Source organism: Electrona antarctica, assembly GCF_951216825.1.
Source record: "Electrona antarctica genome assembly, chromosome: 12".
In the NCBI taxonomy this organism is placed as follows: Eukaryota; Metazoa; Chordata; class Actinopteri; order Myctophiformes; family Myctophidae; genus Electrona; species Electrona antarctica.
Window position 1 is genome coordinate 2,687,234 of NC_136793.1, and position 24,354 is coordinate 2,711,587.

Consider the following 24,354-nt stretch of genomic DNA (forward strand, 5'->3'; position numbering starts at 1 on the left):
CTGAGGGGGTCCCAGTGGTGCTCACCTTCATGCGGTCCTCCAGCTCCGGCATGTCCCTCTTCTCCATCATCTTGTAGAGAGGGACCAGCTCCATCAGGCCCTGAGTCACCACCACGATGTCTGTCTCCCTGGAGAGGTAGAGGGACAGGTCCAACGCTGTGTCCAGGGACAGCCTCCCTACACTGGGGAGGACATGGAGGAGAGGACAGACTGGGTTACATAGAGGGACAGACAGAGAGACAGGTCCAACGCTGTGTCCAGGGACAGCCTCCCTACACTGGGGAGGACATGGAGGACACACTGGGTTACATAGAGGGACAGACAGAAGGACAGGTCCAACGCTGTGTCCAAGGTTAGCCTCCCTACACTGGGGAGGACATGGAGGACACACTGGGTTACATAGAGGGACAGCCAGAAGGACAGGTCCAACGCTGTGTCCAAGGTTAGCCTCCCTACACTGGGGAGGACATGGAGGACACACTGGGTTACATAGAGGGACAGACAGAAGGACAGGTCCAACGCTGTGTCCAAGGTTAGCCTCCCTACACTGGGGAGGACAGAGAGGACACACTGGGTTACATAGAGGGACAGACAGAGGGACAGGTCCAGGGCTGTGTCCAGGGACAGCCTCCCTACACTGGGGAGGACATGGAGGAGAGGACAGACTGAGTTACATAGAGGGACAGACAGAGAGACAGGTCCAATATTCAAAGATTTGCGCCACATTTTCGCGATTAAAAAAAAAATAGCAGATCTACAAGCTCGTAACGCGGCACAGCTAAAGTATAACATGATGAGGGGTTCCCGCCCAGAACGGGGTCAATATTCTAATGACCTGACCAGTAGAATGTAGAGTCAGGTCTGGAGGGGTTAATATTACCTGACCAGTAGAATGTAGAGTCAGGTCTGGAGGGGTTAATATTACCTGACCAGTAGAGTCAGGTCTGGAGGGGTTAATATTACCTGACAAGCTGGAAGGCGTTGCTGACCAGCTGCGCGCGGTCAGCGCTGCTCAGCGCGGTGTGGTCAGTGAGCAGGAGAGAGGTCAACGACCTCCAGCCTTGACCTTCATAGTGGACCATGTAGTAGCCGCTCATATCCACGTTGAACTTCACCCACTGTAGCGCCCCCTCTGGCAGGAGCAGCACATCTACAGGCACGCACGCACAAACACACACACACACACGGCACGCAGGCACAGCACGCACGCACACACACACACGGCACGCACACACGCGCGCACACACAACACAACACAACACAACACAATGTGTAGAGAGACTTTAGATGAATCAACATGGGGTAAGAATGGAAGATTATGCCTTCCGGGGGGGGGGGGGGGGGGGGAAGGCGGGGCTTTTCAGAGTAAAATCAGCTTGGCACTCTCTCTAGCTCCTTTATTTTGAAGAATTCCCCGGCAAAAAAGTAGTTACCTGCCAGTCAATATACAACACGTTGTGTGTGTGTGTGTGTGTGTGTGTGTGTGTGTGTGTGTGTGTGTGTGTTTCTCACCACTCTCCGTCTTCAGCAGGAAGCGGTGAATGGTCGGCGAGCTGCTGGTCATGTAGGTCAATGGAACCTGCCACAGGAACCTGTATAATAATAACAACATGTAGGTCAATGGAACCTGCCACAGGAACCTGTATAATAATAACAACATGTAGGTCAATGGAACCTGCCACAGGAACCTGTATAATAATAACAACATGTAGGTCAATGGAACCTGCCACAGGAACCTGTATAATAATAACAACATGTAGGTCAATGGAACCTGCCACAGGAACCTGTATAATAATAACAACATGTAGGTCAATGGAACCTGTATAATAATAACAACATGTAGGTCAATGGAACCTGTATAATAATAACAACATGTAGGTCAATGGAACCTGTATAATAATAACAACATGTAGGTCAATGGAACCTGTATAATAATAACAACATGTAGGTCAATGGAACCTGTATAATAATAACAACATGTAGGTCAATGGAACCTGTATAATAATAACAACATGTAGGTGAATGGAACCTGCCACAGGAACCTGTATAATAATAACAACATGTAGGTCAATGGAACCTGTATAATAATAACAACATGTAGGTCAATGGAACCTGTATAATAATAACAACATGTAGGTCAATGGAACCTGTATAATAATAACAACATGTAGGTCAATGGAACCTGCCACAGGAACCTGTATAATAATAACAACATGTAGGTCAATGGAACCTGTATAATAATAACAACATGTAGGTCAATGGAACCTGTATAATAATAACAACATGTAGGTGAATGGAACCTGCCACAGGAACCTGTATAATAATAACAACATGTAGGTCAATGGAACCTGTATAATAATAACAACATGTAGGTCAATGGAACCTGTATAATAATAACAACATGTAGGTCAATGGAACCTGTATAATAATAACAACATGTAGGTCAATGGAACATGTATAATAATAACAACATGTAGGTCAATGGAACCTGTATAATAATAACAACATGTAGGTCAATGGAACCTGTATAATAATAACAACATGTAGGTCAATGGAACCTGTATAATAATAACAACATGTAGGTCAATGGAACCTGTATAATAATAACAACATGTAGGTCAATGGAACCTGTATAATAATAACAACATGTAGGTCAATGGAACCTGTATAATAATAACAACATGTAGGTCAATGGAACTTGTATAATAATAACAACATGTAGGTCAATGGAACCTGTATAATAATAACAACATGTAGGTCAATGGAACCTGTATAATAATAACAACATGTAGGTAAATGGAACCTGCCACAGGAACCTGTATAATAATAACAACATGTAGGTCAATGGAACCTGTATAATAATAACAACATGTAGGTCAATGGAACCTGTATAATAATAACAACATGTAGGTCAATGGAACCTGTATAATAATAACAACATGTAGGTCAATGGAACTTGTATAATAATAACAACATGTAGGTCAATGGAACCTGCCACAGGAACCTGTATAATAATAACAACATGTAGGTCAATGGAACCTGCCACAGGAACCTGTATAATAATAACAACATGTAGGTCAATGGAACCTGCCACAGGAACCTGTATAATAATAACAACATGTAGGTCAATGGAACCTGTATAATAATAACAACATGTAGGTCAATGGAACCTGTATAATAATAACAACATGTAGGTAAATGGAACCTGCCACAGGAACCTGTATAATAATAACAACATGTAGGTCAATGGAACCTGTATAATAATAACAACATGTAGGTCAATGGAACCTGTATAATAATAACAACATGTAGGTCAATGGAACCTGTATAATAATAACAACATGTAGGTCAATGGAACCTGTATAATAATAACAACATGTAGGTCAATGGAACCTGTATAATAATAACAACATGTAGGTCAATGGAACCTGTATAATAATAACAACATGTAGGTCAATGGAACCTGCCACAGGAACCTGTATAATAATAACAACATGTAGGTCAATGGAACCTGCCACAGGAACCTGTATAATAATAACAACATGTAGGTCAATGGAACCTGCCACAGGAACCTGTATAATAATAACAACATGTAGGTCAATGGAACCTGCCACAGGAACCTGTATAATAATAATAACATGTAGGTCAATGGAACCTGCCACAGGAACCTGTATAATAATAACAACATGTAGGTCAATGGAACATGTATAATAATAACAACATGTAGGTCAATGGAACCTGTATAATAATAACAACATGTAGGTCAATGGAACCTGTATAATAATAACAACATGTAGGTCAATGGAACCTGTATAATAATAACAACATGTAGGTCAATGGAACCTGTATAATAATAACAACATGTAGGTCAATGGAACCTGCCACAGGAACCTGTATAATAATAACAACATGTAGGTCAATGGAACCTGTATAATAATAACAACATGTAGGTCAATGGAACCTGTATAATAATAACAACATGTAGGTAAATGGAACCTGCCACAGGAACCTGTATAATAATAACAACATGTAGGTCAATGGAACCTGTATAATAATAACAACATGTAGGTCAATGGAACCTGTATAATAATAACAACATGTAGGTCAATGGAACCTGTATAATAATAACAACATGTAGGTCAATGGAACTTGTATAATAATAACAACATGTAGGTCAATGGAACCTGCCACAGGAACCTGTATAATAATAACAACATGTAGGTCAATGGAACCTGCCACAGGAACCTGTATAATAATAACAACATGTAGGTCAATGGAACCTGCCACAGGAACCTGTATAATAATAACAACATGTAGGTAAATGGAACCTGCCACAGGAACCTGTATAATAACAACAACATGTAGGTCAATGGAACCTGTATAATAATAACAACATGTAGGTCAATGGAACCTGTATAATAATAACAACATGTAGGTCAATGGAACCTGTATAATAATAACAACATGTAGGTCAATGGAACCTGTATAATAATAACAACATGTAGGTCAATGGAACCTGCCACAGGAACCTGTATAATAATAACAACATGTAGGTCAATGGAACCTGCCACAGGAACCTGTATAATAATAACAACATGTAGGTCAATGGAACCTGCCACAGGAACCTGTATAATAATAACAACATGTAGGTCAATGGAACCTGCCACAGGAACCTGTATAATAATAATAACATGTAGGTCAATGGAACCTGCCACAGGAACCTGTATAATAATAATAACATGTAGGTCAATGGAACCTGTATAATAATAACAACATGTAGGTCAATGGAACCTGTATAATAATAACAACATGTAGGTCAATGGAACCTGTATAATAATAACAACATGTAGGTCAATGGAACCTGCCACAGGAACCTGTATAATAATAACAACATGTAGGTCAATGGAACCTGCCACAGGAACCTGTATAATAATAATAACATGTAGGTCAATGGAACCTGCCACAGGAACCTGTATAATAATAACAACATGTAGGTCAATGGAACCTGCCACAGGAACCTGTATAATAATAACAACATGTAGGTCAATGGAACCTGCCACAGGAACCTGTATAATAATAACAACATGTAGGTCAATGGAACCTGCCACAGGAACCTGTATAATAATAACAACATGTAGGTCAATGGAACCTGTATAATAATAACAACATGTAGGTCAATGGAACCTGTATAATAATAACAACATGTAGGTCAATGGAACCTGTATAATAATAACAACATGTAGGTCAATGGAACCTGTATAATAATAACAACATGTAGGTCAATGGAACCTGCCACAGGAACCTGTATAATAATAACAACATGTAGGTCAATGGAACCTGTATAATAATAACAACATGTAGGTCAATGGAACCTGTATAATAATAACAACATGTAGGTCAATGGAACCTGTATAATAATAACATGTAGGTCAATGGAACCTGCCACAGGAACCTGTATAATAATAACAACATGTAGGTCAATGGAACCTGTATAATAATAACAACATGTAGGTCAATGGAACCTGTATAATAATAACAACATGTAGGTCAATGGAACCTGTATAATAATAACAACATGTAGGTCAATGGAACCTGTATAATAATAACAACATGTAGGTCAATGGAACCTGTATAATAATAACAACATGTAGGTCAATGGAACCTGCCACAGGAACCTGTATAATAATAACAACATGTAGGTCAATGGAACCTGTATAATAATAACAACATGTAGGTCAATGGAACCTGTATAATAATAACAACATGTAGGTCAATGGAACCTGTATAATAATAACAACATGTAGGTAAATGGAACCTGCCACAGGAACCTGTATAATAATAACAACATGTAGGTCAAAGGAACCTGTATAAAAATAACAACATGTAGGTCAATGGAACCTGTATAATAATAACAACATGTAGGTCAATGGAACCTGTATAATAATAACAACATGTAGGTCAATGGAACCTGTATAATAATAACAACATGTAGGTCAATGGAACCTGCCACAGGAACCTGTATAATAATAACAACATGTAGGTCAATGGAACCTGCCACAGGAACCTGTATAATAATAACAACATGTAGGTCAATGGAACCTGCCACAGGAACCTGTATAATAATAACAACATGTAGGTCAATGGAACCTGCCACAGGAACCTGTATAATAATAACAACATGTAGGTCAATGGAACCTGCCACAGGAACCTGTATAATAATAACAACATGTAGGTCAATGGAACCTGCCACAGGAACCTGTATAATAATAACAACATGTAGGTCAATGGAACCTGCCACAGGAACCTGTATAATAATAACAACATGTAGGTCAATGGAACCTGCCACAGGAACCTGTATAATAATAACAACATGTAGGTCAATGGAACCTGCCACAGGAACCTGTATAATAATAATAATAACATGTAGGTCAATGGAACCTGCCCCAGGAACCTGTATAATAATAATAATAACATGTAGGTCAATGGAACCTGTCACAGGAACCTGTATAATAATAATAATAACATGTAGGTCAATGGAACCTGCCACAGGAACCTGTATAATAATAATAACATGTAGGTCAATGGAACCTGCCACAGGAACCTGTATAATAATAACATGTAGGTCAATGGAACCTGCCACAGGAACCTGTATAATAATAATAATAACATGTAGGTCAATGGAACCTGCCACAGGAACCTGTATAATAATAATAATAACATGTAGGTCAATGGAACCTGCCACAGGAACCTGTATAATAATAATAATAACATGTAGGTCAATGGAACCTGTATAATAAAAACATGTAGGTCAATGGAACCTGCCACAGGAACCTGTATAATAATAATAATATGTAGGTCAATGGAACCTGTATAATAATAACAACATGTAGGTCAATGGAACCTGCCACAGGCACCTGTATAATAATAATAACAACATGTAGGTCAATGGAACCTGCCACAGGAACCTGTATAATAATAACAACATGTAGGTCAATGGAACCTGCCACAGGAACCTGTATAACAATAATAATAATAACAATTTACAATTTTACAATTTAGGCATTTAGCAGACGCTTAAGCCATTTAGACCTGACACAAGATTCTACAAATGCTCTAAACCCTGACAGTCATGCCAGGCAGCACCCTGACACCCTGACAGACATGCCATCTAAACCCTGACAGTTTTCAGAAAAATCTATGTTTCTGTGTCAACAATTCCATGTCAAGGACCCCCAGAATTATATGAAATTGGCCACCGACCCCCGTCTGAAAATATGTTGTCCCAGGGACCCCCCCCCCCCCCCAGGGACCCTCCCAGAAGCAGATTTGAGTTAAAAACGTTCACTCTGAAAGAATATATATTCAAAGAGTTGTGCCACATTTTCATGATTTTTCAAAAATGAGTGCCGCGCTACGAGCTTGTAGGTCTGCTATTTTTGATTGGCTAAATGCTTAAAACACCAAAAGGGGTTCCCGCCGGAAATGGGTTAATGTAAATCGCTCTGGATTAAGCAAGAACAGAAAGCATGGCAATGCATCACATACATAAAAAGTAGTTATCATGAAACATCCGTAAGCTAAGAACATAACAGTGGAATATCTATATAATGAAACTATACATATAGACGATACTATAGGTGGGCAGAGCTCATATAACTTATTGCAGGGGTTCTCAACCCGTGGGTCGCGACCCCTCGGGGGGTCGCCAAATTATTTTGGGGGGTCCCCAAAATATTTTCCAAAAAAAAAAAAAAAAAAAAGATTTTTTTAAATTTTTATTTTCACGATTTTTCAAAAATAGCAGACCTACAAGTTCATAGCGCGCCACTCGGTGGCGCGCTATGAGCTTGTAGATCTGCTATTTTTCAATAGCTAAATTATAACAATGCTTAAAACATCAAAAGGGGTTCCCGCCCAAAATGGTTTAAGGTTATTGTAGCAGTCAATTTATATTGGGGGTCGGGAGGGGGCGGGGCGGGGGTCCCGAGACATTGCCAAAGCATTTCCGGGGGTCCCCGGCCAAAAACGTTGAGAACCCCTGACTTATTGCACCCCAGAAAAAAAATCAATAGCAGTATTCCCTATTTGCATCCTTCCCAACCACATATTTTGGGGTAATTGCCCTCAGAGTTCTCAAATTACACGTTCTGCTGCCACCTAGTGGCAGATAAATAATTAATCAGTTAACCCATTTAGACCTGGGAACGATTCTACAAATGTGACTAAATTTGACCGAGGGACTGCCATTGGATTTTTTTGAATTTTCGTTTTCATGTCATATGAAAGCAGGGAATCATAGCTTCAAATTGACATATTGGTTGTTCAGTTTGGCCCACCAGTTTTGGAGATATGGCTTATAGAGTAATGTCTTGCAGAAAACAGCGAGTTGAGAAAACAGGCTTGAAAGGTTCACTTCTGTGGACTCTAACATTACACCTAGCTACATGTTTAAGCATTTATTTCATATTTACATGTCTTCTGTGGTCTCTAACATTACACCTAGCTACATGTTTAAGCATTTATTTCATATTTACATGTCTTCTGTGGACTCTAACATTACACCTAGCTACATGTTTAAGCATTTATTTCATATTTACATGTCGATTTCAGCTCTGACACTTATTTCAGACATGCTCTAGTATGTGGAGAGTCTGCCTGTGCTATAAACTCATTTTGAAAAAAAAAAAGAAAAAAAGTTTTTCTCCTCTGGTGAAAAGCTGGAATTTGCGCAATGGCAGTCTCTCAGTCAAATCTGGTCACAAATGTCTTCTAAATCCTGAAAAACTGTTTCTATGTCAGTGGTTCTCAAATATGTTTATGTCAAGAACCCCCAAGATTATGTGTAATTGGCCGCTAGACCCCCATCTGAAAACATTCTGCCACATTTTCACGATTTAAAAAAAATAGCAGACCTACGAGCTCGTAGCGCGGCACTCGGTGCCGCGCTACGAGCTCGTAGGTCTGCTATTTTTCAACAGCTAAAGTATAACATAATGCTTTAAACACCAAAAGGGGTTCCTGTCCAGAATGGGTCAATCAGGTGTTAATAACAGGGGGGGGGGGGGGGGGGGGGGGGGTGTTAATCGGTCGTACCCATGAGCGGGGGCGGGGCCGTCCGACTTGAGGAAGCGCTCCTGCCGCAGTGTGACCTCACGTCCTGTCACAGTCACGCTGACCAATGGGAAGCCTTCCTGCAACGTCCAGGTGTCCATGATGGCTCTGACGTCCAATTCATCCCCAGAGTACCATTTCTGCGCGCACACACACACACACACACACACACACACACACACACACACACACACACACACACACACACACACACACACACACACACACACACACACACACACACACACACACACACACACACACACACACACACACCTTGACATGAAAAAGGTTGAGCACCACTGATACAGAAACATGAGGTTTTTCAGAAAATTGTCACCATTTAGAAGACATTTTTTTAAATTTCGACATCAGGCCTAAATGTGTTGTGACGGCCCCTGTATTGTACTATATATTAGGGTGTATGGTATTATAGTATTAGTATGGTAATTATATTAGGTGGTCTGGTGTAGCTTTATATATATTATAGTTATAGTACACTTGGTTAGTTTATGGTATTTGCTTTGCTTACTCTAATTTCTGTTCTCCTTATTCTTGCAGTGGATTGGGGAGCAGAGCTGATGATGATGACAATCAGTCAAGCGGCGGCACCTGGGCCCGGGTGCCGACGCCCTGTATAAAAGCCTGCCTCCCCAATCCCTTCCTCAGTTCTGTTCTCAGCTCTGTTGTGTTCTCTTGCACTTCTCCCACTATGCACCTTTCCCAACACCTTTGTTAATACATTCAACATGCACTCATACCTTCCACTCATTCATACACGCACTACACTACTGACTACTGATTTCCACACCTCATCTGTTCATCTTGATTTGGTTTGATTTAATTCCTTATTTTGATTACTTAAATAAATTTATATTTCATTTGAGTACTGCGTCTCCCCTGTTTTTTTGTTGTATACTTGGCTCCCCTAGGCCAGGTGTATAACAAATGGGGGCTTTGTCCAGTGAAATTTGAATAGTTGTGCAGTAAGTTTGGAGAGTCAAGTGACTCGCCCTTCTGCCTTTGTTCTTTGCTTTGTTCTCTGCCGCGGTAGTCTTTGGCCTTAATTAATGGCTTGTCTGCGCCGTGGTTTTGGGGTTTTGTGAATGAAGTGACGTCATTTGGGAACCATTCCGGGGTTTCCCTTGTCCATTCATCAGTCCGGTGAGTACAAACTACTAAGCGATGTTTACTTCATCGTACACGCTTGTGAATGTACTCGGACTTTGGGAGATGCAGTAATTTGTTTGATTATTTGAAGTTGATTTATTAAGTTTGGTTACTTTGAATTTAATCTCTGTTTGATTAAGTTTGTGCTAGTGGAGAGGTTTTCCTGGTTGTTGTGCTGCTAAAGTAAATATATATATATAATTATTATTATTATAGTATAAAAAATATATAGTTTGCTTGGCTGGTTTTGTTTTTGTTTGTATACGAGTGTCTCTAGTAGGCGTGTTTAGTTCTGGGAATAGAAAGTAGCTTGCTGGGTCTAGGCCGGGGGGTGGTTTAGGTGCAAGGTGCGGCTGTAGCGGCTGTGCGTACGCACGGTCGTCTCGGGGGCACAGCTGAGAGGTGCATGCGGGTCGCCAGTTTCTGGTTGCCCTCCCTGCCTCTCGGTATCAGCTAGGCCTTTGCGGTGGCCTTCAGTGCATAAGTACCCTCCGCAAACCGGCATGAAGACGGGTGGAGTTAGCTTGGGGATTATATAGGCTAGAGGGGCACTTGTATTTTTGTATCTTTTTTCCTACCAGCTGGGATCTTTAAGCACGCACAGCCAGGATGGTAACTTTAGAGGCATTTATCGCCGGTCCGTCTGAGGACCTGTTAATGCAATGCACCAAAGACCAACTAATTAAAATAGCAGACCACTATAAGATTAAACTTGATTCAAATGATAAGACAAAGGAATCCATAGCTGTGGTTTTGAGGCACCATTTGTTTAAGAAGGAGTTTGCAGAGCCAGAGGTGTCTCCTCCTCCGTTTAACGCCGCATCGGCGGTGCCTACAGTAATGATGTCAGGGACAGGTTTAACTTTTGAACAACAAAAAGAGTTGATGATGATGCAGGCTGACCAGGAAAGAGCGAGGTTAGATGCGCAATATGTGATTGAGAAAATGAAACATGACTCTGAACAAACTAAATGGCAAGTAGAGCAAAACAGGCTTGACCTGATAAGGGACGGTAAAATTTCAGTTGCTGCACAAGTGTCCACCACAGAACCTGCTGAGTCCACAGGGGGGTTCGATATAGGTGGTAATTTACGGTTGGTCCCGAAGTTTAATGAACGTGATCCAGAGGCATTTTTTGCCATGTTTGAGCATATGGCCGACGTGCGTAAATGGCCTGACTCTGCGCGCACATTGTTGTTGCAGTGCGTTTTGACTGGCAGGGCGCAGGAGGTTTATTCGGCAATGAGCGTGGCTGACAGCCAAGATTATGCTCGTGTCAAGGCAACGGTGCTGAAGTCGTTCGAGCTCGTACCCGAGGCGTATCGCCAGCGTTTTAGGTATTGGAAGAAACATGACAAGCAGAGTCATCTAGAATTCGCACGTGATCTGACTACGAGTTTTACGCGCTGGTATAACGCCTCGGAGGTAACGGATTTCGATGAGCTATGTGATCTAATGATTTTGGAGCAGTTCAAAAACTCTGTCCCACCTCGTGTGGCGACGTATATCAACGAGCAGAAAGCGCGCAACGCAACAGACGCGGCGGCGCTCGCTGATGATTTTGTCTTGACGCACCGTGGAGAGTTTAAAGCGGGCGGTGGCAACACTGCTAGTGAGTCTCGTGGCCGATCAGATAAACCTCTTCCTGCTGAAGCTAAAAGTCATTCTAATGGCAGTGGTAATTTGCGTGAGCCAGACAAGGTTTGCAATTACTGTCATAAACGGGGCCATTGGAAGTCTGAGTGTTTTAAGTTAAATGGGAACCCCAGGACTCAACATTTTGCAGGACATTCGCAACCAAAAGGGGCTGGTGCTCCACGTCCGGTGTCCACTTGTGCTACACCTAATTGCGGCCCAAATAAGGATGCGTCAGTTGCAGCACTGGATTCTTACCGCCCGTTCATCATGAAAGGCTCTGTGGCTTTGCTGCAAAATGGGGAAGAAGTGCCAGTAACTATTTTGAGGGACACAGGTGCTTTTGACTCATTTATTCAGGCTGGTGTTCTCCCTTTAACTCAGGATTCTGACACGGGTGACAAGGTGCCTATCCGTGGCATAGATATGAATATTCTGTGGGTTCCCTTGCATAATGTTTTCCTCAAATGTGAATTATTCCAGGGGGAAGCGAAGCTTGCTGTGCGCCCAGCGCTGCCGATCCCAGGGGTGACTGTGATCCTGGGGAACGACCTGGTTGGTGCTCGGGTGTGGGCAACGGTTCCTCCACCGGCAGTGGTGACGTCTGTTCCTTTGTTAACTGGGGGGATGGATAAAAGTGAACGTGACTTTCCAGAGGTTTTCTCAGCATGTGCGGTGACACGTGCAATGGCTAAGTTAAAGGGGAACTCTGAGTCACAAGAATCAGTTAAGTCTAAAGTGTCTGACAAGTTTGCAATACCTCTTGCTGATTTTCCACTGTCCATAACACGTTCAGATCTGGTGGCAGAGCAGCAGGCGGACCCGTCTCTGAAGGAGCTGGTGCCGCTGGTGCGACCAGAGGATGAGATTCTTGACAGTGCTTGTGGGTATTTTCTGCAGAATTCCTTGTTGGTGAGAAAATGGCTGCCACATAATGGAAGGTTTGTGGGTGAACCTGTGTTTCAAATTGTGTTGCCAGAGAAACTCCGCCAGTCAGTGTTAAAGGTAGCACACAATGAATCTGGACATGCTGGTGTGAGAAAGACCTATGACAGGCTGCTTAGGCATTTCTTTTGGCCTCGTCTGAAGAGAGATGTGGCAACATTCATTAAAACGTGTCATACATGCCAGTTAACTGACAAGCCTAATCAGAAGTTGAAACCAGCTCCATTGTACCCCATTCCGGCCATAAGCCAGCCTTTTGAACATCTAATCATAGACTGTGTTGGTCCTCTACCGCCCTCAAGGTCGGGAGCAGTCTATTTGTTAACAATAATGTGCCAGGCAACTCGCTACCCTGCCGCTTATCCTCTCCGCACCATTACAACTCGGTCAGTTGTGCGTGCTCTGTCTCAGTTTATCTCTATTTTCGGCGTTCCTCAGGTCATTCAGTCTGACAAAGGTTCGAACTTCTGTTCGCATATGTTTTCTCAGGTCCTGAAACAGTTGCGTGTGCGCCACAATCAGAGCTCTGCATACCACGCTCAGAGTCAGGGGGCCTTGGAGCGTTTTCACCAAACGTTAAAAGCTATCCTGCGCGCATACTGCACTGAGATGGGTAAAGACTGGGAAGAGGGTCTGCCGTGGCTGATGCTAGCTACTAGAGAGGTAACACAAGAGAGTACAGGGTTCAGTCCAAATGAGCTGGTATTTGCTCATACAGTGAGAGGTCCATTGGCAGCACTGTCTGGAGATTGGATAGAGGCACAGCCTCCCAAAAATTTGATTGACTATGTTAATGGTTTTCGTCATCGGCTGTACACAGCTGGGGTGATGGCTAAAGAAAACTTAGCATCAGTTCAGGGTAAAATGAAACGGTTGTTTGATCTTAAAACCGAGCGCCGGGTGTTTACTCCGGGAGACCAGGTGCTAGCCCTGCTCCCCATTGTCACTTCACCTTTTCAGGCAAAATGTTCTGGTCCACACACAGTGGTAAAAAAGGTCTCTGAGCTAAACTACATTATTTCAACGCCTAAACGTAGGAAGCCAAACCAGCTTTGCCATGTGAACTTGCTTAAGCCGTACTATGCACGCACTTCTGAAACACCAGTGTTGTGTGTGCAGCCAGAGGTTGGCTTGGCTCATGCAGTTTGCATGGCAGTTCCGGTGTTGTCTCCTAGTCGGGAGGTAGAGGAAGATGGTTTGGGTACACCGGATCCAGCGTTGGTGCACGGTCGACTGAAAAATTCAGAATCGCTTGCGTGTCTTGATACAATGTTGGCTCATTTGCCTGCGACTGGCCGGGAGGAACTTGCAGAGGTAATCCTAGAGTTTCCAAGCCTATTTGGTGATACACCGACTTGTACTCATTTAATTGAACACGACATTGACATTGGCGATGCAAAGCCAATAAAACAGAGATTCTACAGGGTTAATGCAGACAAGCGTCAATATTTGGAAGCCGAGGTTGACTACATGTTGACAAACGGTATTGCGGAACCGTGTGCGTCTAGTTGGTCTTCACCTTGTATATTGGTTCCTAAACCAGACCGTACTTTTCGTTTTTGTTCGGATTTTCGTAAAGTGAACAATGTCACTAAACCCGATTCTTTCCCACTTCCTAGAATGGAAGATTGCATTGATCAGGTGGGCTCCACTAAGTTCGTGAGTAAATTTGATTTACTGAAGGGTTACTGGCAGGTGCCTTTGTCAGCGAGAGCTCGTGAGATAGCCGCCTTTATTACACCTAATGGTCTTTATTCTTACAAGGTCATGCCTTTCGGATTGCGTAATGCGCCTGCTACATTTCAGCGCCTTATGAATCAAGTGATTTGGGACATGCCAGGGTGTGCAGTATATCTCGATGACGTGGTAATCTATTCAGACACCTGGGAAGTTCATTTGGAGCGCATTCGGGAGCTGTTCAGTCGCCTGAGGGAGGCAAGGCTCACGGTCAATCTTGCAAAGTGTGAGTTCGCAAAGGCGACTGTAACCTACCTGGGTCGGGTGGTTGGGCAGGGCCAAGTCCGTCCAGTTGAGGCTAAAGTGCAAGCTGTTGAGCAGTATCCGGTTCCAACTACGAAGAAAGAGCTTATGCGCTTTCTGGGTCTAATAGGTTATTATCGTAGTTTTTGTAGGAACTTTTCAACTGTTGTGGCGCCTCTTACTAACCTACTGAAGTCTAAGGTACAGTTTGACTGGTCACCTACTTGCCAGGAAGCATTTGGGCAAGCTAAAGCACTCTTGTGTACCGCTCCTGTTTTGTCGGCTCCACGCTTTGACAGACCGTTTACGATCTACACGGATGCCAGTCATGTGGGTGCGGGGGCCGTACTCATGCAGGAGGACAATCTAGGAATAGATAAGCCGGTTAGCTTTTATTCCAAGAAATTCAACTCTTACCAGCTAAACTACTCAGTCATTGAAAAAGAGGGATTGGCTTTGATTTTAGCGTTACAACACTTTGACGTTTATGTAGGTGGTAGTACCCCTGTTGTCATTTATACAGACCATAACCCTTTGACTTTCCTCAACTCTCTACAGTGTCCAAACCAGAGGTTGATTCGTTGGTCACTGTTCCTGCAATCCTATGCCTTGGACATTCGTCATGTTAAAGGGACGGAGAACGTGGTGGCCGATGCGTTGTCACGGGCTCCTCATGACTGAGGTCCTACTCCTACTCGTCTCCAGTGGTCCTCCTCGTGCCGCTGTCTTTCACCTCTTAAAAATGCTTCATTGAATTCGGTTGCTGGGGTGTAAGCCTGTGACAGGGTGATGGTGGCCTTTGGAGTAGAGGTTCAGTATGGTGGATAGGATGTTTATGTAAATAGTGGTCCGGTGATCCCCTTGGGACCCCGTCTTTATGGGGGGGGGTGTGACGGCCCCTGTATTGTACTATATATTAGGGTGTATGGTATTATAGTATTAGTATGGTAATTATATTAGGTGGTCTGGTGTAGCTTTATATATATTATAGTTATAGTACACTTGGTTAGTTTATGGTATTTGCTTTGCTTACTCTAATTTCTGTTCTCCTTATTCTTGCAGTGGATTGGGGAGCAGAGCTGATGATGATGACAATCAGTCAAGCGGCGGCACCTGGGCCCGGGTGCCGACGCCCTGTATAAAAGCCTGCCTCCCCAGTCCCTTCCTCAGTTCTGTTCTCAGCTCTGTTGTGTTCTCTTGCACTTCTCCCACTATGCACCTTTCCCAACACCTTTGTTAATACATTCAACATGCACTCATACCTTCCACTCATTCATACACGCACTACACTACTGACTACTGATTTCCACACCTCATCTGTTCATCTTGATTTGGTTTGATTTAATTCCTTATTTTGATTACTTAAATAAATTTATATTTCATTTGAGTACTGCGTCTCCCCTGTTTTTTTGTTGTATACTTGGCTCCCCTAGGCCAGGTGTATAACAGTGTTAAGCTGTATGAAATACTTGCCATTAATATAGTGGTTGCAACTGTATTCATTGTTTGCCCGAGTACCCGTGTTGTGGGAGTTCTGCTCTTTCTGCTGGTTTTGGTGAAATATTAAGTAGTCATGGGGCCACGCATTAAAAGTAAATTAATTCACAAAACTAACGTCATTTGTATTGTTGACCTATTTCTAAATTATTAGTGCAACTTCCGTTCATTTTTGACCCCTCTATCACACGGAACTATGTTTTTTGTGTCCATATCACTACGCCCAAATAGTCCAAATAGTTCCATGTGATAGAGGGGTCAAAGTTGAACGAAGGTTGCGCTACTATTTTAGAAACAACAATACAAAATACGTATAGTTTTGGATGAATTTACTTTTAATGCGTGGCCCCAGTGCCCCCCCCCCCCCCCCCCCCCCAAAAAAAATGACCGGAACTACTTAATATTGCCCAAAACCAGAGCAGAACTCACCACGGGACTCGGGCAATCAATGAATACAGTTGCAACCACTATATTAATGGCAAGTATTTCATACACCTTATGTTAAAAAAATCAGAACTATCCCTTTAACTTATCCCTTTTAACACTGGGAAAAAAAATGTTTTACTCTTTTTTCTTTTCTTTCTTTTTTTGTAATCTTACAATTCTTTCTAAAATAACAGAACAAATCTATGTTAGCCTGAACTACATAGAGTATATATATAATAGAGACTGAACTAGCGCGAAGCTCCGCCCCCCCAGCTATTCATGTCAGTGGAAGTTGCTCAGTGGCGTTTTGAAGCACCCGGAAGACTGCCGGAAGTCCCTCCCAGGACCTCAACTTTGAGGTCCTGAGTGACGTAGGGCAACCGAGCGCTCAACGTTAAAGCCCAGCTGCACGGGGTTTCCCGGTCATGAATCCACGGGTCCGCCTGTAGTCCCTCCTCCTACCACTAGGACCCAGAGCTTCAACGTTGGAAAGTCTGCCTGCCCCCTTGCTGAACTACCATTCAGCGATGGATGAGTTAAGAAAATAAAAGTCTCACGAGGACAAAATTACAGTTAACAAAATAAAAGTCTCACCGAGGAGCCGGGCTGCAGTCTGCCCTCGGAGCAGAATTCCTGGCGTCTGATTGGTCCTTCATCCTGGTCATGTGACTGGCAGATCTGGAAGGAGACAGCAGATCCGTTGCATTCTCGGCAATTAACACAATCTTTCAAAATAACAGCTTGGGGTGCCGCGCAGATATCGCTTTTACTCTGAAAGATTTTTGCTTGATCACCTCGCTATCGTTACGATAAAGTCGCTGAATAATCCCTAGCGTTCATATTTTAAAACGAGAGGCATGTTGAGGTCAGAAATGAAGAGTTTAGTATATCCATCTGGTAAAAACCACGGAGAGCTCCTAGAATAGGAGATACGAGGCATTCTTTCTGAGCCGTAAACAGGGAAGTGAACGGCAACGCGCATGGGCGAACAGCCAAAAGAAGAAAAAAGAAAGATGGTGGTGGAGACAATGATGGTGCTTCTCTGCTGTCTTCCTACATTCTCATTCATGCCTCTCGTCATATTCCCAAGTCAAGTGTGACACCAGGTGGTGAAGTTCGGTATAGCATGTCCGGTGAAACACTTTGGAAATGTTAACATCAGCCAAGCTAATGCGGAACCCCAGATCTACAAACACTTGAACCCTGCCGTTACGCAAACAACAGAGATCTACAGAGCTTGTAGATCGGTTGTTTTTCTGTGACGAACACATGGATATAAAACACTAAGGGTCGCCCACCTGCCCCTGGCAGCTAAATAAAACACTAAGGGTCGCCCACCTGCCCCTGGCAGCTAAATAAAACACTAAGGGTTGCCCACCTGCCCCTGGCAGCTAAATAAAACACTAAGGGTTGCCCACCTGCCCCTGGCAGCTAAATAAAACACTAAGGGTTGCCCACCTGCCCCTGGCAGCTAAATAAAACACTAAGGGTTGCCCACCTGCCCCTGGCAGCTAAATAAAACACTAAGGGTCGCCCACCTGCCCCTGGCAGCTAAATAAAACACTAAGGGTTGCCCACCTGCCCCTGGCAGCTAAATAAAACACTAAGGGTCACCCACCTGGCCCTGGCAGCTAAATAAAACACTAAGGGTCGCCCACCTGCCCCTGGCAGCTAAATAAAACACTAAGGGTCGCCCACCTGGCCCTGGCAGCTAAATAAAACACTAAGGGTCGCCCACCTGCCCCTGGCAGCTAAATAAAACACTAAGGGTCACCCAACTGGCCCTGGCAGCTAAATAAAACACTAAGGGTCGCCCACCTGCCCCTGGCAGCTAAATAAAACACTAAGGGTTGCCCACCTGCCCCTGGCAGCTAAATAAAACACTAAGGGTCGCCCACCTGCCCCTGGCAGCTAAATAAAACACTAAGGGTCGCCCACCTGCCCCTGGCAGCTAAATAAAACACTAAGGGTCGCCCACCTGCCCCTGGCAGCTAAATAAAACACTAAGGGTTGCCCACCTGCCCCTGGCAGCTAAATAAAACACTAAGGGTCGCCCACCTGCCCCCTGGCAGCTAAATAAAACACTAAGGGTTGACCACCTGCCCCTGGCGGCACACACACACACACACACACACACACACACACACACACACACACACACACACACACACACACACACACAATATAAGGTCATATTAATTAGGGTTAGGGGCGTGGCCCACCTGGCTCAGGCTGTCCCATAGGTGTGCGCTGACGGTGTTCCGGTAGGCGTGTCTCTTCAGGTACGCCACGATGCCCACCTTAAAGGCGTCGGCGCCCAGGAAGTCTCGGAGCATGTGGAGGATGCACGCCCCCTGCAGGGGAAAGGAGGAACAACTCGTTAGAATGCCACTCCCCCCTGGAGGGGAGAGGGAGGAAGAGCTCGTTAGAATACCACGCCCCCAGGAGGGGAGAGGGAGGAACAACGAGGTGGGCGTGGCTCGGTAACAAGGTGGGCGTGGCGTGGCTCACCTTGCGATACGAGACGTCGTCGAACATCTCACGGATCTGGGCGGGGCTCTCCACGTGGGGCGTGGACACCGGGTGGGAGGAGCTAAGAGAGTCCACCTCCATGGCCTCCAGACACTTCCCCAGGAAGAAGTCCTCCTGCGTGGGGGTCAAGGGTCAGAGGTCAAGGGGTCACCGAACATGTCCGCACACATGTGACCCACCTTGACTGAGGGACTGCCATTGGATCGTTTTTGTCATGTCATATGAAATCATAGCTTCAAACACTGTGTGAAAAGAGAGTTAACGGGCAATTATGGGCACTGTATTTTAACCGTAAACCTCAAGTTTAGCAGCATATACAGTTAATATACGGTAATATACAGGTGTGATGGTACATATACAGTTAATATACGGTAATATACAGGTGTGATGGTACATATACAGTTAATATACGGTAATATACAGGTGTGATGGTACATATACAGTTAATATACGGTAATATACAGGTGTGATGGTACATATACAGTTAGTATACGGTAATATACAGGTGTGATGGTACATATACAGTTAATATACGGTAATATACAGGTGTGATGGTACATATACAGTTAGTATACGGTAATATACAGGTGTGATGGTACATATACAGTTAATATACGGTAATATACAGGTGTGATGGTACATATACAGTTAATATACGGTAATATACAGGTGTGATGGTACATATACAGTTAGTATACGGTAATATACAGGTGTGATGGTACATATACAGTTAATATACGGTAATATACAGGTGTGATGGTACATATACAGTTAATATACGGTAATATACAGGTGTGATGGTACATATACAGTTAGTATACGGTAATATACAGGTGTGATGGTACATATACAGTTAATATACGGTAATATACAGGTGTGATGGTACATATACAGTTAATATACAGGTGTGATGGTACATATACAGTTAATATACGGTAATATACAGGTGTGATGGTACATATACAGTTAATATACAGTAATATACAGGTGTGATGGTACATATACAGTTAATATACAGTAATATACAGGTGTGATGGTACATATACAGTTAATATACGGTAATATACAGGTGTGATGGTACATATACAGTTAATATACAGTAATATACAGGTGTGATGGTACATATACAGTTAATATACGGTAATATACAGGTGTGATGGTACATATACAGTTAATATACGGTAATATACAGGTGTGATGGTACATATACAGTTAATATACGGTAATATACAGGTGTGATGGTACATATACAGTTAATATACGGTAATATACAGGTGTGATGGTACATATACAGTTAATATACGGTAATATACAGGTGTGATGGTACATATACAGTTAATATACGGTAATATACGGGTGTGATGGTACAACTCGGGAGTTTACCGGAGTTTGTTGGAAAGTTTAACGGGAGTTTCCTGTAATATACACATCCGTATTCCATGCTTTTTGTGCAGTGAAACTTTAAAATAAAGTTCTTGAACCAGCAAGTGGCGGTGTGCGGGTCTCTCCTCCTTCCTCATAACGTTTGCTGTACTGCCAGGACCTATACGCACCTGCTATAAAACTGAACCGGGTGTGCGGAAGTCATCCCTTGAATGTGCAGTGAAACTGACATATTGGTTGTTCAGTTTGACCAACCAGTTTTGGAGATATAGAGTAATGTCTTGCAGAGAAACAGCGAGTTGAGAAAACAGGCTTGAAAGGTTCACTTCTGTGGTTTAAGCATTTATTTCATATTTACATGTCTTTGTAAATATATGAAACATATATGAAATATATGTAAATATGAAATAAATGCTTAAACATGTAGCTATAGGTGTAATGTTAGAGTCCACAGAAGACATGTAAATATGAAATAAATACTTAAACATGTAGCTATAGGTGTAATGTTAGAGACCACAGAAGACATGTAAATATGAAATAAATGCTTAAACATGTAGCTAGGTGTAATGTTAGAGTCCACAGAAGACATGTAAATATGAAATAAATGCTTAAACATGTAGCTAGGTGTAATGTTAGAGACCACAGAAGACATGTAAATATGAAATAAATACTTAAACATGTAGCTATAGGTGTAATGTTAGAGACCACAGAAGACATGTAAATATGAAATAAATGCTTAAACATGTAGCTATAGGTGTAATGTTAGAGTCCACAGAAGACATGTAAATATGAAATAAATGCTTAAACATGTAGCTAGGTGTTATGTTAGAGACCACAGAAGACATGTAAATATGAAATAAATGCTTAAACATGTAGCTAGGTGTTATGTTAGAGACCACAGAAGACATGTAAACAAATCCAATGGCAGTCCCTCAGTCACAGTCTTGCCACCATGACTGTCTCTGTATCAATACCTCCAATGTGTCCATGGAAAACATTTTTATCATGACACCCACTAAAGGTGGCCTTACACTAGCCGATAATCGGGCATTTGAAATCTGACAGCACCACACACTACAGGATAATCGGAGCGGGGCCGAGCAAATATCAAACATTCTTGATGTTGATCGGGCCGATCCCGATCGCGCTTTGAGCGGCCCCGAGCAGATCGATTGAGTCGGGCACCCCCCGAGCGTCAAAAAATGCCCGATTATCGGCTAGTGTAAGGCCACCTTTACTGAATGTTAAGTCCAAGTCTTCTTCAGAATATGTATGACACTTATTTACTATACCAGGGGTTCTCAACCCGTGGGTCGCGACCCCTCGGGGGGTCGCCAAATATTTTTTTTTTAATTTTTCTTTCACGATTTTTCAAAAATAGCAGACCTACAAGCTCATAGCGCGCCACTCGGTGGCACGCTATGAGCTTGTAGATCTGCTATTTTTAAATAGCTAAATTATAACAATGCTTAAAACACCAAAAGGGGTTCCCGCCCAAAATGGTTTAAGGTTATTGTAGCAGTCAATTTATATTGGGGGTCGGGAGGGGGCGGGGCGGGGGTCCCGAGACGTTGCCAAAGCATTTCCGGGGGTCCCCGGCCAAAAACGTTGAGAACCCCTGTACTATACGACGCGTTGAGAACTTGTAGATCTGCTATTTTCGCTATTTTTGTCCAAACGTGCTCCTCTTACGGGATTTCAGCCCCTGCCCCTCTAACACTCTCTGCACGTCCCTGGAGACACATTTTGGGGTTCCTGACATGAAATAGTTTGAGCTCCACTCATATAGAAACGTAGGTTTTTTGGTTTTTTTCTGATTTATAGAAGACATTTTTGTCAGAATGGTGTGTTAAAGGACTACAGAATGGTGTGTTAAAGGACTACAGAATGGTGTGTTAAATGATTACAGAATGGTGTGTTAAAGGATTACAGAATGGTGTGTTAAAGGACTACAGAATGGTGTGTTAAAGGACTACAGAATGGTGTGTTAAAGGACTACAGAATGGTTTGTTAAAGGACTACAGAATGGTGTGTTAAAGGACTACAGAATGGTGTGTTAAAGGATTACAGAATGGTGTGTTAAAGGACTACAGAATGGTGTGTTAAAGGACTACAGAATGGTGTGTTAAAGGACTACAGAATGGTGTGTTAAATGATTACAGAATGGTGTGTTAAAGGACTACAGAATGGTGTGTTAAAGGACTACAGAATGGTGTGTTAAAGGACTACAGAATGGTGTGTTAAAGGACTACAGAATGGTGTGTTAAAGGACTACAGAATGGTGTGTTAAAGGATTACAGAATGGTGTGTTAAAGGACTACAGAATGGTGTGTTAAAGGACTACAGAATGGTGTGTTAAAGGACTACAGAATGGTGTGTTAAAGGACTACAGAGTGGTGTGTTAAAGGATTACAGAATGGTGTGTTAAAGGACTACAGAATGGTGTGTTAAAGGACTACAGAATGGTGTGTTAAAGGACTACAGAATGGTGTGTTAAAGGATTACAGAATGGTGTGTTAAAGGACTACAGAATGGTGTGTTAAAGGACTACAGAATGGTGTGTTAAATGATTACAGAATGGTGTGTTAAAGGACTACAGAATGGTGTGTTAAAGGACTACAGAATGGTGTGTTAAAGGACTACAGAATGGTGTGTTAAAGGACTACAGAATGACCTCACCACGTGCAGCTCTGGGTAGACGGTGTGTTAAAGGACTAGAGAATGGTGTGTTAAAGGACTACAGAATGACCTCACCACGTGCAGCTCTGGGTAGACGGTGTGTTAAAGGACTAGAGAATGGTGTGTTAAAGGACTACAGAATGACCTCACCACGTGCAGCTCTGGGTAGACGACGCTCACGGACACAAACTCCATGAACTTGGCGAATCCCTCGTTGAGCCACAGGTCGTTCCACCAGGCCATGGTCACCAGGTTCCCGAACCACTGGGGAGGGAGGCGGGGTCACACAGGGTCACACAGGGTCACACATGGTTAAACCACTGGGGAGGAGGCGGGGTCACACAGGGTTAAACCACTGGGGAGGAGGCGGGGTCACACAGGGTTAAACCATTGGGGAGGAGGCGGGGTCACACAGGGTTAAACCATTGGGGAGGAGGCGGGGTCACACAGGGTTAAACCATTGGGGAGGAGGCGGGGTCACACAGGGTTAAACCATTGGGGAGGAGGCGGGGTCACACAGGGTTAAACCATTGGGGAGGAGGCGGGGTCACACAGGGTTAAACCATTGGGGAGGAGGCGGGGTCACACAGGGTTAAACCATTGGGGAGGAGGCGGGGTCACACAGGGTTAAACCATTGGGGAGGAGGGGTCACACAGGGTTAAACCATTGGGGAGGAGGCGGGGTCACACAGGGTTAAACCATTGGGGAGGAGGCGGGGTCACACAGGGTTAAACCATTGGGGAGGAGGAGGGGTCACACAGGGTTAAACCATTGGGGAGGAGGCGGGGTCACACAGGGTTAAACCATTGGGGAGGAGGCGGGGTCACACAGGGTTAAACCATTGGGGAGGAGGCGGGGTCACACAGGGTTAAACCACTGGGGAGGAGGAGGGGTCACACAGGGTTAAACCACTGGGGAGGAGGCGGGGTCACACAGGGTTAAACCACCGGGGAGGAGGCGGGGTCACACAGGGTTAAACCACTGGGGAGGAGGCG

The 24,354-nt window shown here is 43.5% G+C and overlaps 1 protein-coding gene across 3 annotated transcripts in view; it reads right to left on the bottom strand.

The window, feature by feature from the left end:
* Nucleotides 1–24,354, bottom strand: part of erap2 (endoplasmic reticulum aminopeptidase 2) — an 82,824-nt gene that overhangs the window by 24,697 nt on the left and 33,773 nt on the right. For all 3 annotated transcript variants that reach the window (XM_079515634.1, XM_079515636.1, XM_079515635.1), the window contains exons 8-15: nt 23,509–23,622; nt 19,276–19,410; nt 18,987–19,118; nt 17,359–17,442; nt 9,094–9,251; nt 1,513–1,592; nt 964–1,150; nt 26–182 (exon numbers count right to left, since the gene is read on the bottom strand). In XM_079515634.1, the coding sequence (XP_079371760.1) occupies nt 26–182; nt 964–1,150; nt 1,513–1,592; nt 9,094–9,251; nt 17,359–17,442; nt 18,987–19,118; nt 19,276–19,410; nt 23,509–23,622 (1,047 nt within the window). The remainder of the gene's footprint in view (nt 1–25; nt 183–963; nt 1,151–1,512; nt 1,593–9,093; nt 9,252–17,358; nt 17,443–18,986; nt 19,119–19,275; nt 19,411–23,508; nt 23,623–24,354) is intronic.